The 22,277-nt window shown below is 41.4% G+C and overlaps 1 protein-coding gene across 1 annotated transcript in view; it reads right to left on the bottom strand.

Moving 5' to 3' along the window:
* sema4c (sema domain, immunoglobulin domain (Ig), transmembrane domain (TM) and short cytoplasmic domain, (semaphorin) 4C) overlaps positions 1 to 22,277 on the bottom strand; it is an 85,303-nt gene that overhangs the window by 35,579 nt on the left and 27,447 nt on the right. Inside the window, exons 2-3 of the mRNA XM_067521507.1 lie at positions 21,379 to 21,502; positions 5,588 to 5,814 (exon numbers count right to left, since the gene is read on the bottom strand). Coding sequence (XP_067377608.1) covers positions 5,588 to 5,711 — 124 coding nt within the window. The 5' untranslated portion in view covers positions 5,712 to 5,814; positions 21,379 to 21,502. The remainder of the gene's footprint in view (positions 1 to 5,587; positions 5,815 to 21,378; positions 21,503 to 22,277) is intronic.

Raw genomic sequence — 22,277 nt, 5'->3', positions numbered from 1 at the left:
TTGTATTATGGAATTGTAATTCACACACTTCAATGACATTTTTTACTTGCATTTTATTGTTCACATGTGTACGATGCTTTAGAATACTTTGGCCTTTTTGAATTCACATTCAAGCACTGGATCAATTGACCAAATCATTCAGTACATAAAACGGTACAAATTGGCCATCAAGTGCTGCAAATTGCTTGTTCTTTTCAACCAACAGTTAAAAGCCTAAAGATAGTCGATTTACAATGAAACAAAATCACCAAACACTCATATTTGAAATACTGGAACCAGTAAATGTCCGACATCTTTGCTTGTTAAAAGACATTAAAAATGTTTTTTTCTTACACCTTTTTGTCTTACATCTAACACAAACGTCTGTTTGAGCAATAGTTTTTAAGGATTAAAGATGATGGATGGCAGTGATTTTTAACTTTATGTCAGCAGTTCAAGCAGAGCCTTGCCGCTGCTAGGAGAAGGTGCTCTGGCTAAGAGCAGTTTTCGAGTGGCATTTTAATTTGTAATCCACATGCCCAATTGCCCACACATCAGTTCTCACAAAGTCAGTATGACAACAGAGAGCACTCCAGGTCCTGACATCTGGTCCCTGCTGTTAATCTTCACTGACCAATCAGTATGGGGTCAGGGGATGAGTGACACTTATAACAGATAAACAGTGGTGATGAATGTCCTCCTTCCAGCTCTCCCTCCTCCTCCTCCCCCCATCTATCCTCCAAGTCACGCACAGCCTCTCTCTGCCTCTCTCTCAACCACTCATTACTGTAATTGGAGGGTTTGGAGAGATATGGGAGAAAGACAGAAAGATGGAAAAAAGAAAGCTTGAGAGACAGAGAGACAGAGGTTGTTGGAGGTCAGAGGCCCAGCCCTTTTCCACTCTCCTTGAGCTCTGTGTTGTGTTCCCACTGTCCCTCATGCTATCGTGCTTTTTCTAAATCAGGAGGCATACATTTACTTTGGCTTTTCTTTAAAGATACAGGGTTCATTTGCTGCATCAAAGCTACCCAGATTTTCAAACAACATATTGAGTTTCTAAGGTCTCTGTTTCGCCTACTCGCTTCACCTCCTTTTCAAGTCTTTCATTCTTTCTTTTCTTCCCGTCTTTGTTTATCCACAGCTGCTGCGTTTTGTCATAGTTCTGGCTTTGCTGGCCTCTGTCACTGGGCTGGGCTAAGGAGTGTAGCCTACGTGGATGTGTGTGTATACTTATGTGCAGGAATCTAACGGGAGGAACCCAAAAAGAGAAAGGGATAAAGAGTGTTTGAGCAAGAGAGAGAAAAAGGTGGGTATTTCGGTATCTAAGGTATTTTCTGTGGCCAGTGGACATACTCCAGGTTAAGGGTGTGAAAACAGCTTAAAACAATATATTGGATGTTCCAATCAGCTGTGGCCCATTCAGTAAGACACAGGAGGGGGGGAAAAAGACAGGTCAATGAAAGTCACACAGAGCGAAAGATGTAGACATGAGAGGCAGAAAGCAAGTGCTTTCTTAAACTCTTAAGGATAAAAGGCTGAGCACCTTCTTCAACTCACAGAAAAATAGACTTGAATTTGTGCTGCCATAGCCTTATTTTATCTGGCCATAGTTATAGCTAAGGTTTGAAAACGTTTCATGAAATTATTGACAATGTTTTGTGACTTTTTCACTATTCTCTGTTCATACTGTGACACCAAATATTACAAATTCATTTGTCCCATAACTGGTCTATATGCTAACTTGTGACTACACTTTATTTAAAACTTCCTACCCAAGCCGCCTAATTCTTAACTGTTTCAAGTCCTGACAACTACTACTTTCATTTTATTTAAGGCCAAAGAGGGAAATTAGAAGAAACAGGCAAAATGTTGTTGGGTTTCTCCCATTCAAGTACACAAAGCCTCCTGTTGGTGAAAAAAAAAGAAAAGAAAAAAAACGGATCACATGTCAGCCACCTGAATCTGGACAAAGAACAGTAACCAAAGGCTAAGACTAATGTTCATGAAGAGCCTAGGCTAACATGAGCTAGGAGCTAAGCATACAGTAAGCAAACATCCCATCAGTGATCCCTTCACACAGTCAGGGATGATCAGTTTGACATCTGATACTGCTGTGATCTAAATTTCACAATGGCTACAGTGGGATTTTGAAAACACACAAGACTTAGGACTCCTGATGTAATATTTCATACCCAGACTTGACACATAGGCCCCTCTCTACTTGCTTGACAAGGTCCTTCATCATTATTAACATGGACAGTTTAATTAATTTTCATGAATACAACTTGTACTGTCTAATGCAAAACTCCAAATATGTCTTAATCCCCAGCTGAAAATAGTTCTGGTGAAGGTGCCTATAACCCACTGCTGAGCTGAAACTGAAACTGAACTCAGGGCTCACTCTTAAGAGATTTCATGTCTCCACTAGCAACCAGTGGGCTTGGAGCTGACTGCCACAGTCACCGTACAGCAGATGAGCAAGAAAGCACTAGATTTTAGTCTCTACATGGGATTTGTAGGCAATAGTACCAGCCTGATCCTTTACCATTAGATAAAAATGTATGGATCCGAAGACCTTTTGCAGCAAACGATGAATGAGAAGCTTGTACAATATTAACATAAAAATGAAATATAGTCCACATAAAAGCGAAAAGAAATCAAGATACATTCACAAAGTCAGTGATTGGAAAATGAAAATATGAGAGAAAAATGAAAAGTATGTAAATTTACAATGCTCATTAGCAGCTCTACGAGGGCCATATGTAATGTGTGTACATAAAATGTCTCATTAGGAGCCAACAGTAATTTTTCCCTGCATAAATGTGACGAGCAGCTGGTGAGGAATAACAACAGCCTAAAATTTAAAATGTCAACACGTGACTTTTAAAAAGTAAGAGACAAAGTGGACAGTGTGTGCGTGTGTGTGTCTGAGAGAGAGAGAGGATGTTTGTGTTTCTTCTTCCACAACCTCCTGTAAGCCTCATGTAATTGCTGGGTGGAGGTGGAGGTGACGTTGTTGGTCGAGAGCGGTGGGGTGGTGGGTTGGATGTTATCTCTCTACCATCGCTGCCCCACCATAGCCCACCCCCCTCACACACACACACACGTACACACACATGCCCCTCCTATACTGCCCCTGAGCTCCAAATCCCTCAGACTGCCAGCCTAAGCAGTACACACAGTCACACACACATATAAACAAAAGGGGATTAGATAGACAGACTCACAGCTACGCACACACACACTCTCTCTCTCACACACACACAAATGCGTATAAACACACACGCCCTCTGTGCCCCCACATTTTCTCTCACTCTTGTTTTTCATTGCCCGTCTTCTTGTCTGAGTCTTGCAAACTCACACTGCATGAAAACAGCTATTCACATGCATACAAGTTACATGGGTCAACAAGTGCACACACACAGACACACACACACACACACATACAAAGATGTTAATATGGATGCTGCATGTGTCTATGCAGAGCAAATATTCCATGCAGAATGAGAGATGGGGAGAATGGCCTGCAGAGCGTGTGTGTGTGTGTGTGTGTGTGTGTGTGTGTGTGTGTGTGTGTGTGTGTTTCTTTTCCGTATCGTTCGTCTGAAGCTACTTTCTGTCCATTTAAGGCAGTCAGTGACTGGCCTACCTCTCCCACTCTCTCTCTGTGTCACTCTACCTATCTCTTTTTTGTGTTTTCTTCAGTGTTTTCTTTCTATTATAGATCTCTCCTAACTCTTTTCATTTCACTTCTCCCCTCAAAACCACCCCCCATCACCACAACCATTCTGAAGCTTTGTTTTTCCATTTCGTCTGTGTCCTATCGCCTCCTCAGCACTGTAGCGAGAACCCATCCATATAAGTCATTTAACCCAGCATTGAGCTTTGAAAATCTCATTTTTCTTTAACCAAGTGGAGAAATCTGTCAACGGATAAGATAATCCTGCTTGTTTCTAATGCAAATCAATTTGCAAGTTTCTTTTCTGCACCAAAGTGCCACACTCAAATCAAGTATTATACAAGAGACATGATCTGCCATCTCCCATGTTTCATGACAAGACTTTTATTTCTGAGATGTTGCTGAAAGCTACATAAAACTGTAAGCCTGCACAAGAAGCCAGGGGAGTTTCTGTCTCTGCAGGCAAACATTTTCAGAAATAAAATGTTGAAAATTAGACGTCTTGGTGGTGTATGTTATTTTCTCATTCCACATAAGACTATGTATCTGCAGATGTCCCTGTTTGCCCTGTCTGGTGTGGCTTTACCACAAGTGTGTGCCGGCCAGCATGCAGCAGAGATCCGTGCCACTCTTTGCCAACACTGGCTTTGCTTTGTCACACTGAAACATTTCACCAGAAACTACTGAGACCCTATCGATTGTTTTTTTCTTCCTGATTCTCTGTCCTCAAATCCCATGACAACACCAGTGATGCCTGCATCATGCTGCTGGGGTGAGATGAAGGAGGGGGACTGTATAGAGAAAAAAGGAAATGGGGAGGGGGTGGAGGGTGGTAGCGATGGTGGTGGTGGCAGTGGGGTGTGCATTGCGTGATAGCGGCACGAGAAAGCTGCTTTTGAAATACCCCCATTCCTCACCACCATGTGCCTTTCTCCTGGAGAGCGGCTGAAATCGGAGCTCTTTGTGAAAACACCATAAGAGCATTTCAGGTTCATACGATGAGCTGCAGCATACAAAGCAAAAAAAAGAGGGTAGGGTAGGGATGAAAGGTAAAAAAAGAAGGAGGAGGAAGAGTAGCAAAAGGAGAGATAGATAAGAGATGAAAGGTGGAAGAGGTGGTACAGAGAGGTAAGAAACTATAGCTTTTTCCCCATACATTTTTCCTCTCTTTATAGAATTTCCATAATCCCCAAGAGAGAGAATGCAGCACTTCCCCTTTGAGGGATTAAAAAAGACTATTTCTCAGCTTGCAACAATTGGCATTGTTCAGTGAAGAAAGCTGGGCCTGACTGCAGAGGGGGGCTCAGATAAAGAGTGCAAATACAGTTGAGCACTAAGATTAGACTGATGTATTGTTATACTGTGGGCCCCTTGACAAAAATTAGAAATCATCCACCTCTGATATTAAAGAAAATCCTCTGTTGTAAGGCAATACATGTTTATAATGATTGGCTTCATATCAGAAGCCTGACAAGATAAACTGCCCAAGTGACAAGTTGGAGGATTTTACCAACTGCATTTTATATTCATGCATTTGCCTATTAAGGTAACAATATTTGAAAAACATTTCCCAGCATGTTCAGTTACTTCAGACAAACAAAGGTTAGCTTCAAGTTCAACTTTGGAGAAACTACGGCAGAAATATTTGCAACTTTGACCATCACCAGCCCAACATGGACGAAACTACAGTATCTTATTAGCTACAAAATGTCTTTTGAAGTAAATGTGTAAACCTGTTGTACCTGTTAGTGACCAAGCTTGTATTCATGGCCCAAAGATGTTTTGAAACATATCAAGGGATAAAATAGCAATAAGCACAGGGACAGAATGTGCTAATCATTTTACTGTTGCTGCCTAAAGAAATAGTTCAAGTCTGGCTTCTGCTGAGGTCTGAGTCCTCTGTCATGTGATATTACACAGCTCACTCACCGTGGTATCGAACAGTCTTCCGAGGCACTGGGTTCCAGTTGAGACCCAGTGACTTCTCCAGTCCAACCATTAACACCAGGAGCAAGACCTTTGTCCCGCCCATGGCTACCATGTCAGCTCCCATTTGTCAGAACAGCTGTTGAGTGATGGATCGAGGAATCAATCTGTTGATCGGGAAAGAGAGACAGGGGGGGCGCACTCCAGAGGGCAGCCGGGCTCCTGGCAGCCTGCCGAGAGAAAGAAAACCCAACACATCAGCTGGAAAGCAGCCTTTATTGGCTCAGTTGTTTATCGGAAACAATTTTGTCAGAACAGTATTTACAGCGTGGACATTTTTCAAAAAGAGCCACACAAAACGCTCCACACAATCAAGCTGTACTGAAAGATTCATTTCTCACTTTAAAAACATGTACTATAAAATTGAACATGGTCATCATAATCCACAATAATGTAAAACAGAAATGAGTTATGCAAATCATTAAAGCCAACAAGGACAAAGCTGTAATCGGTGTGTGTGCGTGTCTGTGTGTCAGCCAACAAAAACAAAACAAACATTTTAATGACTTTTGGCCATGGGGGTTAGACAGGAAAGTTTTCCCTGTCCCTCCCTGACTGTGAGCAATAATCCAACTATGGCCGCTCAAAAAGCTCAGAAATAGCTTATCGCCACAGTCTTGTCATCCAATTCAGCAGCAGTATATTAAACTGGGGCTGAGTTATCAAAGTTAATTGATGCTGGCAACACATCTAACGCCAATGTGTTGGGAAATGAAAGTCAAGGCAAGGACAATCCAATAGCACTGTGTTGTAAATGAATTGGTTTATGCCTAATGAATATGTCAAGTGTGTGACTACACAGAGGCAATGCAGTCCACTAACAATACAGGCTGATTGACTTTTTTACGATGCTGCAGGTGAGAAACACACACACATGGTGGATTTCACACTAAACACAATGACACACTCCCAAATTTGTGTTTGTATGTTTGTGACGGCCTGTCAGTCGTTCACACCTTTACCTCATGGTATAGTGTCAAATGAATTATTTTTGAGACAAAGTGTTTGAATAAGTTTAAAAAAAATTATATTTGATTGCTGCCATGATTCGATGTGCTGCAGTCACCTGTGCAAACTGACCTGAGTGATTGATGATGCCAAGTAAGAGCTAACAGGGTTAAAAAGAAATGACATGCTGTACTTGTTCTATAAAGCATTATGGATGCTTTTATTTATCAATACATCTAAACAATCCTGTTGGTTTAATCGTCTAAATGACAAATATATGCATTTTCTACTTTGCAAATGTTTTACTTGGCCATGTTTTGGGATCTGTAGAAATGACATTTCATTTCATTTGAAGACTGTGGAGGGGAATGAACTCATTTGTCTGCTTGCAACAGCAAAAGCCAGTCGACACTGTATCCATGATGTCCCAGTGAAATCTGCATCGTCTACATGTCTTTATTAGCCTCAGTGCAGTGAGCTGCACACACATGGAGCCATTCAGCAGAACTTGGTGTTTCATTGTGTTAAATGCATGCAAAGAATTAAAAAAGAGCTTGTAAGAGAAGTTCAAACATTCTCCAAACACTTGGCCCATCATTGTGTAAAGTAGGTGTCACAAGCAGTACAGTCCAACTATACTAATCTCTTTGTTTGAGGCATATTCAAATATTGAGAATAAAATCAACTCTATATTTTGCACACAGTTTTCATACAGGGATTTGTCCCTGGAGTAAAGTAGTGAAATCTGTTCACTGTATGGTCCGTGATTATCTGGAGTAACAGGGAAACTGTCTGGAAAGAGAAGACACTGTACAATTTAAATGTCAAAAGACAGTCTCACAGATGAAAATGTCAAAACATAAGCCCATAAAACAAAAATACTATCTGCATGGCGCAGCACCACTATGTGTAAATGTAAAATATAAAAAAGTGTTTTTTTTTTCTTGAAACTGATGGAAACTGACAGTAACTTTATGCTAAACTAGTTTTTGAACTGTTACCGAACTCTCACCATAGACAGGGGACGATGGATATTTCTTAAAGCTGGCATTGTTACGAAGACTAAATATCCTCTTAACAGTTGAAATACATGCAGACACACAGCAAAAGGCTCAAACATCATCTGTAAGCTATCTACTCTGCACCTGCTGCATATCAGCGAGTGGTGGTGCGTGCTTATTGTAGAAGGGAACCCATTGACTTTTAAACAGGCACGAAATGTCAAACTGTATTTACTTTAGCCCAGCGCAAAGAAAGGAGATACTTCTGTATTTGTAGCACATTTTATGTCTCCTATCCTCACCTATTCCCACATGTGAATATTAAATTCCTGTGCTGGCAAAAAAAGCATTTGGTCTACTTGTTGTATTGGCAGAGAAGCTAATTGAGATTTGGAGATGCATGTGTGTTTGAGTGGTCACGTCCAACTGATGCGACTGTTATTGATTACACTTTTGAGAGGAAAATAAGCAGAGGTCAAAAGAAGAAAAAAATCTATCAAACTCCCCCTCCACCCACCTTCAACCCCAGATCAGATCATGGCAACGTGCTGTTAAATGAGTGTGCTTAAATGCTGGGTCTGGGTGAAAGCTCTCCGCGCCTCCCGTTGCCAACTACCAGCTTTATTGGATCAATGCTGGAGGTCTTGCTTGAGTGAGCTGAGAAGAGATTGGCATAGAGGGAGCGAGCGAGGGATGAAGGGCTGAGAAGATGAGAAAATGGAGGTAGAGTTATGGAGAAAAAGACACATCCGAAGATGTGTCCCCCCCCCACACACACACACAGCATCTGCTTCTCCATTTCTGTGCTGAGAGGCAACAAAGTGAAGTAGGCATCCTGAAGGCCGGATTAAGTGAACAGGCAGTGTGTAAAAACTACATGGGAAGATAAGGAGGAAGAAGATGGTGGAGGAGATGGAGATTCAAGGCCGTGTAAAGCAAACCGTACTAATTGTCAGTGTGGACGCCAATCTTACATCGACTTCTTTTTTTTTTTTCTCATTCTATTGTCCTTTGTCCTTTCTCTGTGCTAGTCCAAACATGTAACTGTTTGTCAGAACTCAGCTGGTGTTGAAAAATTCATAAAACCCTTGCAACAAAGGGAATAAGGTGGTATAACATGCTGCATTTAGTGTTTCACAGCAGGACACAGCCTAGTCAATACAAAGATAATCAAATTAAAAGGATAATAAGAGACAGAAAAAAAAAAAGTCAACATAAAAGCTTTTACGTTGGCAAACCACCCATGACTTTGAATGTGAACAGAACTGCCAATTACACTGCTCTGGGGTGACCTAAAGCTCACCATTTTAGAAAAGAGTTTTGGAGCACTGACAAATGACTTAAATGTGGCCTGACCAGTATTTATTCTCATTTGATGTCTATTTTGAGTGTTTTGAGTCTGCAGTTCGTCCGTGTCTGTTTTTGGTCAGTGTGGACCTCCTAGGGATAGTTTCGGGCCATTTGTCATTTTGTGTACTACAATGTACTACACACTGCCTATATTATAACATTACAGTGTTAATTCACGCATCAGTCCTGGTTGGCCAGCAGTAAACATGCTTGCTTACGGTAGTGGTATTTTTGAGAGTATACAGAAGATGTACAACAGCTGTTTTTAAACCAGCGTAGGCCTTTTCACTCAGCTCAGATTGATTCATTTATCTGCATTAGTATACATCAGGGGACAATCAGTAATTTCATGCAGTGCTAAAATAGAAAATTGAGTTGTTCACTGCTGAGCAATAAGACTCAGCTGAGATCAGATTAACCAGCTGCAGTATTGTCTTTTATTCAGTGTTGTTGACTGTTTCTCCTTAACTTGACCCCACTGCGCTGCTGAACCTCACACCAAACGCACATTAACTTTTCAAGCCACCTCCACAGGGGACTGTATGAATGCCAGGGGAGACAGCTGATGTCAATCTATAGTGTACTTTTCTTTTTCTTTCTATCAAACAGACTCTTATGATGCCTTGATGTGTTGTGAGAAGCGAGATACAGCCTGGTTATCCCCTAATGTCCAAATTAACTTGACTTGCTTTCTCTCTCGCCACTGCCTCTTTAAGGTTCTGCGGTGTCACATAACTCTGCAGGCGGTATCAAATCATCTTTTAGCTGCTGGTGTTGTTGTTGAGCCTGCTTTAGCTAATGAGCTGAGACACAGCAGCCTAATAATATCAGTCAGCACTCCACAATGGAGAGCTCATTAAAACATACAGAGAAATAGGCCACATGTTCTGATTAGGTTGCTGAGCTCCTGTGAGTGTGTGTGTGTTTTGGCCGTGCTTGTCGTTTCATGTCATTGTGTGTGCACATGTATCATTTTAGTCTGCGTGTGTTCACTGACAGTGTTTCTTGTCAGTGTGTGTTTGGAGGTAAGAGGAGTCCCTGTAGGGAGAAGCGAGGAAGGGTTGTTTCTTCGAAGTGAGCGGATGTCAGGGGAAAAAACGTTTTCTAACCCTGTGTCTGGCTGGCCTCTTTTCTGCACTGCCACAGTTCTGCTGTCCTCTTCCTGCCCTTCATTTTCCCCACCTCTCCGCTCCTGGCAGGCTGTTCCTTCTCTTCCTGCCATATTACTAGACACACACACACACACACACACACACACACACACACACACACACACACACACCCACACTGACTTCTGGTGCAGCCCCAGCTGATTGCTAGTCCTTCCAGGCATTGTTTGACTTTTAACACTGACCTCTGACCATTTTTTAGGTTACAGAGAGTCAAGGCGCATCACCTACTGCCCTCCATCCTCTGCCCCAACTATCACACTGGGACAGACTTAATTTCCATTAACCCTTAAGTGTCAGATGGATGGACTACAGGACAGCCCCCACTCTTCCTCTCTTCTCTCACCTCGCTGCAAAACAAACAGAGCAGCTACCATCAGCCCTCTTCCTTCTTTCCTTCCTTCCTTCCTGACTGCAACCCTCCCCTTTCCCTCCACCTTTTATAGCTCTGGGGGCATTTAAAAACACACACAAATGCACACACAAGTGCAAAGTCTCACACACAAAAGCTGTTCCAACTACATAGAACAAGCTGGATCAAACGATTTCACACCCAGTGGACGAAAGGATGAGAGCGGTTCCAGGACTTACTACTATGTTGTGTTTCCTTTCCTTTGAAATCCTCATGGTGAAAAGCTTGAGCTGCATTGGTATATTAATGGTTGGGCATGTATGTGTCTGAAGCTGCTGATAGCTCATTTTCAACTTTGTATCATGTTAAAATAAAAAAAGATGGTTCTTTTATGATGGTCTCTGCAACAGCATTAAAAGGGTCATGATGGAACAAGGGTCATGATGGGAGGCTGGAGCCTATCTCAACTGTGATTGGGCGAATTTCCATTCAAAATGGTTTAGTACTTGTAACATGTAAGTACTCCTTCTGGGAAAATGTGGTATTGGGACATCCTTAATGTCTCAGTGATAACATGGAGAGACACACAAAGACAAATAAGCATTTAAGGTTACAGTCCCGCCTACCTGAAATTTGGAGCCACCAAATGACCGAACATTAGCTCAAAGTAATGCTACACTAAGTACAGTGTCAAAGAGCCGTAAATGTAGCTCTAGATCCTGTTTTTACAAGAGGTTAGATCAACTGACAGTGCAATTTGTTCCAAATAGGTTTTTTGCATGTGATGTCACGCTATTGTGTTGCTGTGGTGCGAACTGCAGATAAAGGACAGGAAGTGATTTTCTACAAAGGAAGCTTTTAAAATGCCTATGCGTTGTGTCATTTGCAGTTGCTCAAATCCAATTGATCCAATTAAGAAAGCTAGAGAAGCTTTTACTGTGTAACAAAAGTAAAGTAGTTGTTTATAAAGTTTTGAAGTTCAAGAAACCGAATAATGAAAATGGCTCCAAAACAATCTAAAGGCACAAGCAGCACCACTTATATTTAAATAAGGGGTAACGGTCAGTCTTTCAATTTAGTTAAAAAGTTTGTCCAACGTGTGTATGTATTATTATCTAGACCAGCAAAGTATAAGCCTTCTTCCATTTTTTCCTGTATCATAATAGTCGAGTGATTGCAAACAAGCTATAAAACTCAGTGTGTTTTCACAAAAAGACACTGCATTTAGCCGACACAAGACAAAAGGCTTTTTTCTATTGGAAACAGATCTAAACATTTCTCACGGCACTCTTCTGTGATCCAAACCTCCATTAGAAAGCCAGTAGATGTCACTAAAAAAGAAAAATGTGAATCCTTTATCAGATTGATCTGTGCCATGGTTCAGCTTTTTGAACTCAGAAAGAGCCCGTTAATGATAAATTGCTCAAAACATGATATTTTTTCCACACAGAAAGATTCAATGCCAAATGATAATTGGTGACCTTAGTTCACAGAGTTTCATTTTTGTGATTCAAATGTATTCTGAAGGGTTCAAAATGTTATCTGAGAGTATGTGAGCTTCCCAGAAAGCCTTGGGAGAAGATGTTTAATATGATAATTTTTTTGATGAAAACTCACAGTTGAAACATTCTGATCAGAGATCAGCCTTCAAAAACATGGAGGTCCCTCAAAAATGGATATGGTGATATGAATCAGAGGTCACACGATTTTAATCTATACGACTGCTTTAGTGAAATGTAAATGCAAAAGTAGACAGTGGCTCCAGTTGTAAACCTTGAAGAGATTTCAAGGTTCTGAGTTCAACTCCAGAGCAAAAAGGCTATGAAACTGGAGTGAAAAATATCAGGTTACAGAGCTCACTACAAAATTGATGACTTGTGGGATGTAAAGTGAAGGGAGTCAACATGGACTTCAGCATTTTCTTGCAATTTCGTCTCAGTTATTCATACAGAGCTGTGGAGACATGTGTGCAACGGTTCTGAAAAAAAAAAAAACCCAAAACAAAACCCAGCTCTAAATTGCAGTGAGAAGCTTTTTCCTGTACAATGACAGAAGAGCTGAAGGCAACGGAGCTGATGCACAGCTTTTATTCAAAGTGTGGAACTAATGGAGCAGACGTGGAGACTCTAGTGACAGTGAAACATTCACCCACACCCATCCACACCATGAACACTCAGTGTCTGACACAAAACACAGGTGGACACTTAAAGCAGGTAGTGTATGTGTGTGTGTTTGATACTTTCATGGTTTTGTTGCAAACTTGATATTCTAAATATAGAATTCTATATATAGAATATAAAACCTAAGTATAGTTGCAATATATGATGCCATTACCTAGCATATCTGTATGAAGAAAATTGGTGTGTTGAGCCTTTATGATGAGCAACATACAGTAGAGCTTTGTGTGTGTGTGTTTGTGTGTGTGTGTGTGTGTGTGTAGGTGGCCACAAGGGTCCAGAAAGTCCTAACAAGAATACGATTACAAACATGTGTGTGTTTGAATGCAGAAGAAAAATGTAAAAGTGTGTGATAATAAATGTGTGCTGCTTTGTCCTTCTGAAACATTCAACATCATGTTAACATCCTCTGTGTTTCAAATCTTCCTTTAAAGCTGCAAAACTGCCATCAGTGTGTTAGCAGCTAATGTCATGCACCTGAGCACATCCCTTCCGGTATTTGCATACAATTAATGATTTGCTAACCAGCGGCTGTGCGACAAGCAATTCAGATGCATGAAGTTGATGTCATTGACTTTCCTTTCACATAGTGCTTGGAAGTCCCATCTATTCTAATTACCTTAAATTGAAGCATAACCGAGCGCTGCATTTGACTTGAAACAACCTATTTCCACTTAATAGAAACGTCCCATAAAAAAACAAAATCCCATGAGAGCAGTGCAGTGTAACTTCTTAGCCTCCCTCGTTGCTCCCCCCCAGCACCCTGTTCTTTCATGTCTCCCTCCTGGGATCTGCAGGCCTTCAAATCTCCATCTTCCCTCCTTTCATCCCTACTGTAGTCCTTGCTCCCTCACCCACTCTCTCTCTTTTTCTCTTCCCCCCTCGCCGCCTTGTCCGTGTTATGGTCGGCTGGTCAGGCGTGGTTGGCTTATAATTCTTTGATCGGTGCTCTGATCTCTTCCATCAGTGCCAGTGGCTCCAGCTGATTACAGATGAAATGGATCTGATTTGGACTCTGACTGCAGGCCAAACACCTGCTCAGACCTGAAGAAGCAATAGAAGAGGAGGTGCGGGCTAGACGAAACTGGAGACACTGACGTCGAGCTAATCAGACAGAAAGACCATCTGTGATTTTGGTTTGTGGCGGTGGACGCACCCCCAATAAAAGGGGATCTTATTTGAAACATGTGGGGAGTAGATGTGATGTGGAGATACATAGCTGATCAATTTGGACACGATACATTTTGATGCAGTTTCCATAGCTGTGAAAGAGTTTTATTGTTCCCGGGAAAAAATCGTGACCGAGGCATTTTGTTGGTCAAGCTTCAAATAACATAATAAAGCTGCACCAACAAATACTAACACAAGGTCAGATAGATACATTTAATTTGAAAGGGCCACTAACAGCAATGGATCTACAGATTTTCACACTCTCCCTCGGCACATAATCATAGATTATATGCCATTTTTAGCACCTTTCAGCTAATTGTTTTGATTTAAAAGCAACTTCAAACCTTTGGTTTTGCTTCACTCTCCCTGTTGTTAAGTCCCAGCAGGCAGCTGGTTCTTAGCATACATAGCACCAATGGAAAGATAGACTGCAGGAACCTTTCCCAGAATAATTTTAAGTCCCTCTACCTGTGTTTTTATCTGAGGAACCAGAGGTTAACTTGAATTGCAGGCCCCTTGTTTTATCTCTCTAAACAAGTCCCTGGTCAGGGACTAGTATTTTTTGAAAATCCAGGAACAGTTGGGTTGGGGCCTGCAGCTCTGCACATCATTGATGTGTGAAATGCAGCACAGAGCATTTTTTAAAAACCCTCTGCTGTTATAATGATGTACTGTAAAAAGTCACTGACCGTCATGCTATTGATTTGTCATTGGGTTCATTTTAATCTTCCTTGGTTTTTCTCCCTTCTGTGAAAATGCAAATCACAATGCACTCACGAGGCTTTGACCCCAGGGGATGTTTTGGAACTTTAGTTTACAGGGGAAAACTGCCAAGAATTTTCTAGGAGAAATGCAACATAAGCCAGTAGGCCCTGAACACTGAAGCATTTAGTGGTTTAAGAGGTACACTCAGGAAGTGCTAGGTGTGTAAGGTTTACCATCGCTATCTGTCTCAAGCAGTTGAAAACCAATGTCTCTCGTGTTATTATGTGAGTGGAGAGTTTCTACCGTTTATAGATGACCTTAATCATCAGTTCTCCAGCGTCTGCATGAGAGGTCCATGGATTCAATTTCAGCTAATCATACTGCTAATTTCATCAGTGCAAGCAGATCTTGTCTGGAGCCACTAAGTGAAGTAATATTTCAAAGATTGGCAATATGCATTTTGAAATATAATATAAATCTACATTGTGGTATACTGTCGCATTTATTCTGACAAATGCAAATATAAAGAATATCAAATGAGCCAATTAAACCGTAGATGCAAATAAGGTGTCACCTGCCTGAGCCAGAACAAGAAGGAAGAACAAGGATAAAATTTCACATAAATCGATCAGATCATAAAAACGTTTTCTTGTTGACTGACTATAACGCTGATATGACAGATATGTCATTCATTTCTTATTCAATTTCCAAAACATCTAGCCCATCCAAAAAAAGGATTACAACTCAATATATTTAACTCAATATATTTCTTCCAGTTGCACATATACCTAGACAAGAGAATAGAGAAACTAAAACAATTTATTTATTGACAGATCTTCATTATAAAAAGGCTTTTTCTCTCTTTATGCTGTAGATATTCTCAGTGTAATAATAATGGGCACAAACTATTGAAAACAACAACAGTAACACATCAGGGTCAGTGAGAGTCACCGTCTATAAGTACATTAAGTATTTACCCTGATTGTTCACTTTACATTTAAGAAATATGAATACAGCAAAAAGCCAATAATGATTGATTTACTTATGTGCAAGCAGACACACTGTCTGTGTTCTGTTTCCACTCAGCCCTTCTCGATTCTTGTTTCGTTGACCTTGAGGTGTCAGCCCAACGTATGTTATTTCTGATAAGCGCATGGGAGCGACTAGATATAGCAAAACCTGGATGCACTTTGCCTGCCCTGCCTCCAACTGCCAGCCCTGCGTGCAGGCCTGAGGGATGCTGGGATAGCACTCTGACCTGTCATCAGTGCCCACACGTAAAGTAAGGCTGGGTGCACCAGTTCATGATCACCATGTAGTTACAGGTCAATCATACTTGCTCGCGGCAGTGAACTTGCTTAGGAACAGCAGGGTAACACACGCAACCATTGTTTTGTGTACACATTTATATGCTGAATATAAACGCAGCACATGTACACTGACTACTACATCCACACATGATCAATACTGTGGGCCGTGCATGCACACACACTATACGCACTAAACAGAAGCATTACACTTTCATTGTCTGTCATATACACACCCACACACATCTCAATCTCCCCACTCACATATGTTGCAACGTGCTCCTCACACGTCAGTACACTAGTCAATCACTCTGGCAAATTCGCTCTTTTCCCCCGCCAGCCGGATTCAGACAAACAAAAAGCGGACAAACTTTCTCTGTTGGATTTCAGAGCTCATTAAAAAGTATTCACCGCTGTACGATTTAGCGCTGTAATCAGCTCTGAATAATAGAAATGGTCATATTGACGCCTGCAGGCACCCGACGTACTGTCTCATTTCGGAACAACAACCGCTGGGCGTGTGAATGCAAAAGACTACAACACACACACACAAACACACCCACGCATACACTATCTCTCTCTCGCTTCATTTTGTCTCTCTGGCTGCCAACCATGAAACACTCACAGTGTATTCTTGCTTGGGGAGACCACCTACCATGCTCCTAGGGGGGCTAATTGTCCAGTAGTGCTCTTTCGCTTTCCCTCCCACTCTCTACGTCCTCTCCCCTTTCCTCTGCTCCCTTTTTTGAGGATTTCTTTCCGTAGGAGTTAAGGAGTTCACGCTGAGCCCAGAGCCCTGGATCCCAGTGAGGGGGTCACAGGACAGAAAGGTTACACCTAGCTGGACTCCTATAGAAACAACCCACAGACCTTGATGACGTGCTGAACAGGTTGAGAGGAGAGCAAAGGCATGAGGGAGTGAATCAAAAGTTGGTAAAGTTTCTTATTCAGGGACATCATATCCAGTTACTGCATGCTTATCTAGTTATGTGTTCTTCCCAAGATGCCTTGTAGCGTCTAGAAGTTGTTCTACATAATCACATCTTCCAAACCACCTGCCATCCCAAAATATATGAGCTCAACCTGAGGCTAAAACTACACGGTCCATATACTGAGGACACTTACTTGTTGTGCACCGACTTGGAGCCCTGCAATCTCGCTGCCACACCACCACATGTATTGGCATTTAGATTTATCTGAATTTAGAATGTGCCTCTGAGTACATGTTCACGTTCATCTAACATTGTGTTTCTAAGGCTCGGCTGTGTGATTTGTGAGTCGATGACAGTGTGCGTCAAGCTTGCACAGATGTGTTCCAGAGCATCACATAAACGGAACCCTCCCCACACACAAAAAAACAAATACCCACTCAAACTAACATGCAGTGAACTGTGCATCCCCATTCATCTCTCTGAATACAACTTATTCTTTGCTGTTCTGCTTTTCATTCATAACCTATTCAAATCCCAGGAAGACAAGCAAAAGCTGTAAAAGAAAATAGCCAGAGACACTTTCCCCTGACTCAACAACTAATAATAAATGAATGTGCCCTTCGGCAAGGCACTTAACCCAGCTACATAAGTTATATTCAATGTGCTCAGTGACTGAGAGAAGTCTGGAGACAATGAAAGGGTTGAGTGTCCGGTGCTCTGTATTTCCAGTGGCCAAAAGTAGCAGACTGTGGTTCTACTGGGCAGCTCCCAGGAATGAATGTGCATTACTGTAAAAAAATGCAAAGCAGGGCATTTTTGAACAAGTGTGTGCATAGTCAGCAGAAGCAAAATCCTTCCGTGGAAGAATAAATGTATTAAAAAAATCTGCCAATGACAGCTTTCGTATCAGGTAGCGAAATCAACCGTCATCAGCTAAAAATGGACCTGGCATAAACACAGTGCAGACAGATAGTTCTTGAAGAGAGGAGAAGTGAAAGGTGAGAAGAGAGGAGTGGGAAGACGCTGACGGGCCTTGATGCTCTAACCCAAGGTCTATTAGAACCTGATTGGGCACATTAGGAGCGAAAAGCAATACTTGAACCGCGAGCAGTGCTACTCCGGCCGGGCTCCACATTACCAGCCGCCTGCTCTCTACTTTGTTGAACACACAGGGTGATCAATAGCAATGAGGAGAAAGGAGAGGAGGGTATAGGAGGTGGCGAGATGAGGAGGAGAGGAATAAAAGAGGTCCAGGTTTACGGGAAGATAAGACGGGATCGATAGAAAGACAAGGACTGCTGCTGTGTGGAGAGAAAGGATGGAGGGATGTGAGATGCAGAGGGTTCACACTCGATCACCTCATCAAATCTGATGGAGTGGAACCTGTGTGTTTGTGTGTGTGTTTGTGTGTGTGTGCGGGTCACAGTGTGCGATAGGGTACTTGGACAACTACCATCCCTTTCTTGTGAATTTGTTTGCAACAACATGTGTATGTGAAATAGGTGTATAAAAAAATAAAAGCCAGTCTTCACAACATATCACAGTTACCAGTCAGTAGTTTATAGTTTAATCTTAAATGCAAATGTTTCAAATTCGCTAAATCATTCCAATAACTTCTTATGCACTTCAGGAAAAGCTTTTGATCTGCTGAAAGGATTTTTTTGCATCAAATATTGTTTAAGAAGCAGCAAGCAGTTGTGTATTATTAATGTTTCAGACACAACACATAGATTGATGCCAAATATTGTACGTTTTATGTACATGTATTGGCCAAAATATTAAGCTACTTCTCAAGTCAAACTGCTGTTCTCACTGACTAACGTGCTGCATTTACATTTACCACTTATGCTCTTAATCTGAAAAAAACAAAACTTTGCAGGAAGTGTTGAGACTCCCTGACAGCAGCTTAACAGCAATAATAAAATGATGGAGCAACCATAGGAAGTAAAGTAGTAAATGTGTTACATTTCAGTTACATATAATTGTTGCTGTGCTGTTTGCATTTTCAGCAAATGAAACCTGGAAAAAATTAAGTCCATGAGAAATAAACTAAACGATACTAACAGCCGAAACAAATAAAAGTCTCCTCCACTATTTGAAAATGAGCACCATTAGCTCATGCTGTGCTGCGTGTACCTCAGTGTGCGGATTTATGTAACGAACATTGAGGTGACTGGATGTGTATGATGTGCACACAAAGTACATTTATCTCTGCATATCTGACACATGTCCTGCTGCCTTGATGTACATAACTTCAATGGCCATCATTTGTGATTTTTTTGCTCATTTTCACTTTCCTCTTCTTCCCTTTATCACACTCTCTATCGCTTTCCTTTCACTCTCCTGTCCTCCGTTCTCCCCCCACCCACCCACTACTTTCCTTCCCTGAGCTCGTTGGTGTCTGCGATGGCACCCTGTCAGAGAAAAGCCATTTATGATCGGCAACCAATATCCTCACAGAGATAAAAACACACACACACTGTGAAAGGCGCAGATAGAAAGAGCAGAGAGGGATGCAGAATTATTAGAGAGAACAAGCTGTAAGTGGATTTTTACAGAGCGAGGGAAAGAAACACTCTCAATTGCAGGAAAAATACAGATTGAGAACTAGAACACCGTTGCCTGAGGCTGTTTTCTCACTCCTTAGTGTTTATGTGTGTAAATGTGTGTGTGTTTGTGCAGTGTGGTTGTTTGGTCGTCACAGTATATGACAGTGTGTGTTTGAGTGCATCCCTCTCCTGCCCATAGATCTCAGTATATAGTAGGTGGAAGTTGAGATACAAATTACTTTTTTGCTGCTCCCAGTCGCTTGATCGAACAGACAATTGATTGTAAATGAGACAGCTCTTCATTGCACACTTTCTACAAGAGATGGCCACCTGAACACACACACACACAGTGTCCCGTGATAAACATCCTTTGTGACAAGTAAAGGGAGCACAATGAAGTGTTGATTACAGGTTGTAGCCCTCAATTCAATGAGTGTAGGAGCAGCCATCAAAAAAACGTTGTAACAAGTTGGACTGAAGAGATATCTGTCCATCACGGCCTTATCTTTGTGACTGATGTCCAGTTATAGCTTCTTTTAAAAATTGTAATGAAAAGATATTCTTTTTGTTAAGAATAAAACCTTAGGTCCTAAAACACTTTTTTAGGAGGCTTAAAAGCTCAGATTCATTGTGTGTCAGGTGGTTTTTGGTGCTTCATTAACTGCAAATTTGTTTGTGAATACTAGCTACCAAAGCCCTGCTAAAATGATAGGGAATATCTGATATCGGCAAATATACATATTCGTTTTTTGTTTTTTTACCTTCTTGTCAGATGAGGCCACTCTTTCATCTGTGTTCAATATGAGAGATGAAAACTTTACTGTAGGAAGTATGTTGCCACCACTAAGTTGCACAGAAAAAAGCAGAACTCCAACAAGACACAGAATTGTCCAGCACATAATACTTTGTAAAACCACAACTTGTCATCTTTACACTTTGTGTTTAGGATCTTATGAGACGCTGGACAGAGACAGGCTAGCTGTTTCCTCCCTCCAGCTTCATGGTAACCCTTGGTCTTTTCATCTAGCTTTTCTCATGAAAGCCGTTAAGATATACTACACAAATTGTTGTACTAGTCCTTTGAAACATTATTTACATCTGCAGAATTGTGTTCTGCAGTAGGACTCTGTGTCACAATTAATTTGAGTAAAGCAAACAAGCAGTCCACCAGTCAGAGACACAACCTTTAAGTGCACCAATTAACCTAACATGTATGTCTTTGACTGTGAGAGGAAACCCACAAAAAAACAGGGAGAACATGCGAACTCCAGGCAAAAAGGCTGTAGCCTGCCAGGGACACAAACCCATGACCTTCTTGCTATGAGGCGGGAGTGCTGACCTCCACTCTACAGTATATAACCTGAGAGAGAAAAAGCAGGAAAAGGCTAAAGCACTCACTGCCACTTACAGTGAGCACAACCAAGTGAAGACAGGTGCATTCTTAGCAGCTTCTCTCTGCCTTCATTTTTGCAGCTGGACAGTGGGACACAAATGTTTTAGGGAGTAAATCAAACTAGAACTTTAAAAGTGGATATTATGGCCTTAAATCTTACAACACAAATCCCAAAATTCATTTTCAGCAAATGTAAACTTTGTATTCTGGTCACGCTCACTTTGCTAGTGGCCGTACTGGAATTCAAACATTTCTCTTTTCTCTAGCCTACACTCATTTCATCGTTTTCCATTATGATTCTTCGTATCAAATATGGCTGCGTTTACTCACATGGTCAGGAAATGGTGTGAGCACCCCACCTCACCCCAGCTCACGCACACACTCCCACACCTACAACTCGCATCTTAACAAAATACTCTGCAGTCTCAATCCTGTAGCATTTCAAAAAGCCTATAATTTCCACATTTCCTATAATTTTCTTCCTCGTCTTCAGTTTCTCATTTCTTTTGATTTTTGACTGATTTTAAATGCCCAGCATCCTCATTCCTTCTTTATTCTTTCCTTCGTTGTCTTAATTCACTCTGCCAGTTGTGCTGTTTGCTGAGGAAGGTTTCACAGGAGACAGAAAAGATGCTGCTGTGTTTTTCTTCTCCACCCTTTGTTCTGTTTTTACTTTCTTACTTGTTTTTCTTCTCCTCCCTTGCGCGTCTGTCTGCTGTCTTCTTAATCTCCCTTTCTGTTTGTTTTGCCTCTGTCTTCTTCGTGAATGCTGAATACACTTGACTCAGATGAAGGTCACATCGGGCTAAAGGAGAAGAAGAGAAGAAGAAGAGAGGGGTTATGAGTGATGGGGTGGAAGTTTGTGTGTGTGTGTGTGTGTGTGTGTGTGTGTGTGTGTGTGTGTGTGTGTGTGTGTGTGTGTGTGTGTGTGTGTGTGTGTTTGTGCGTGCACATGTGACATTGGCAGAGCTGCTGTTATCATTTTAATGTCTTTCTCAAGAGAAGACCTGTGCAGATTCTTTAAATACACATGCATACACACAACTGTGTTCCCCGGTTATATCCAATTTTAACATACAATTGTACACATAGGGTTACACTTGTTTGTAAAATGTGACTCGGACAATAAGATCACATGTTGACAGAGCAAAGTACAGATGTAAAAAACAACCAAGATGACTGGGATCCAATCACTCAAACTTCAAACTTCTGGGACGCATCTGTAGTGTAAACAACAATGTGTCTTGACGTGTTAAAAGACAAACATCATCAATGCAAGACATGGTGGTGGTTTTGATGACAGCGCACCAACTCCCTCACTGGTCCAATGGCGCATGAACCCCCGGGCAGAAGTTACAGTTGCAGCATTGAGAATACCGACAATCGAACTGAATGTTGTACGTCACTTTGGAGATGCATGTATACAGACAGGTGTAAATGGTGATGAGTCTCGGCTGTGTACTCAAAATGCATCTTAAAACTGAATCTAAAAAGGGTCAAAGACATTAAAGGCCTAGTTATATCAGAATGTAGCACAGTAAAAATATGTGGTTATGGAAATACAGCGACTATTCTCGTGT

The sequence above is a fragment of the Channa argus genome, chromosome 11 (assembly GCF_033026475.1).
Source record: "Channa argus isolate prfri chromosome 11, Channa argus male v1.0, whole genome shotgun sequence".
In the NCBI taxonomy this organism is placed as follows: Eukaryota; Metazoa; Chordata; class Actinopteri; order Anabantiformes; family Channidae; genus Channa; species Channa argus.
Note: the sequence above shows the minus strand (reverse complement) of the source record. Positions and strands in the feature narration are given on the sequence as shown.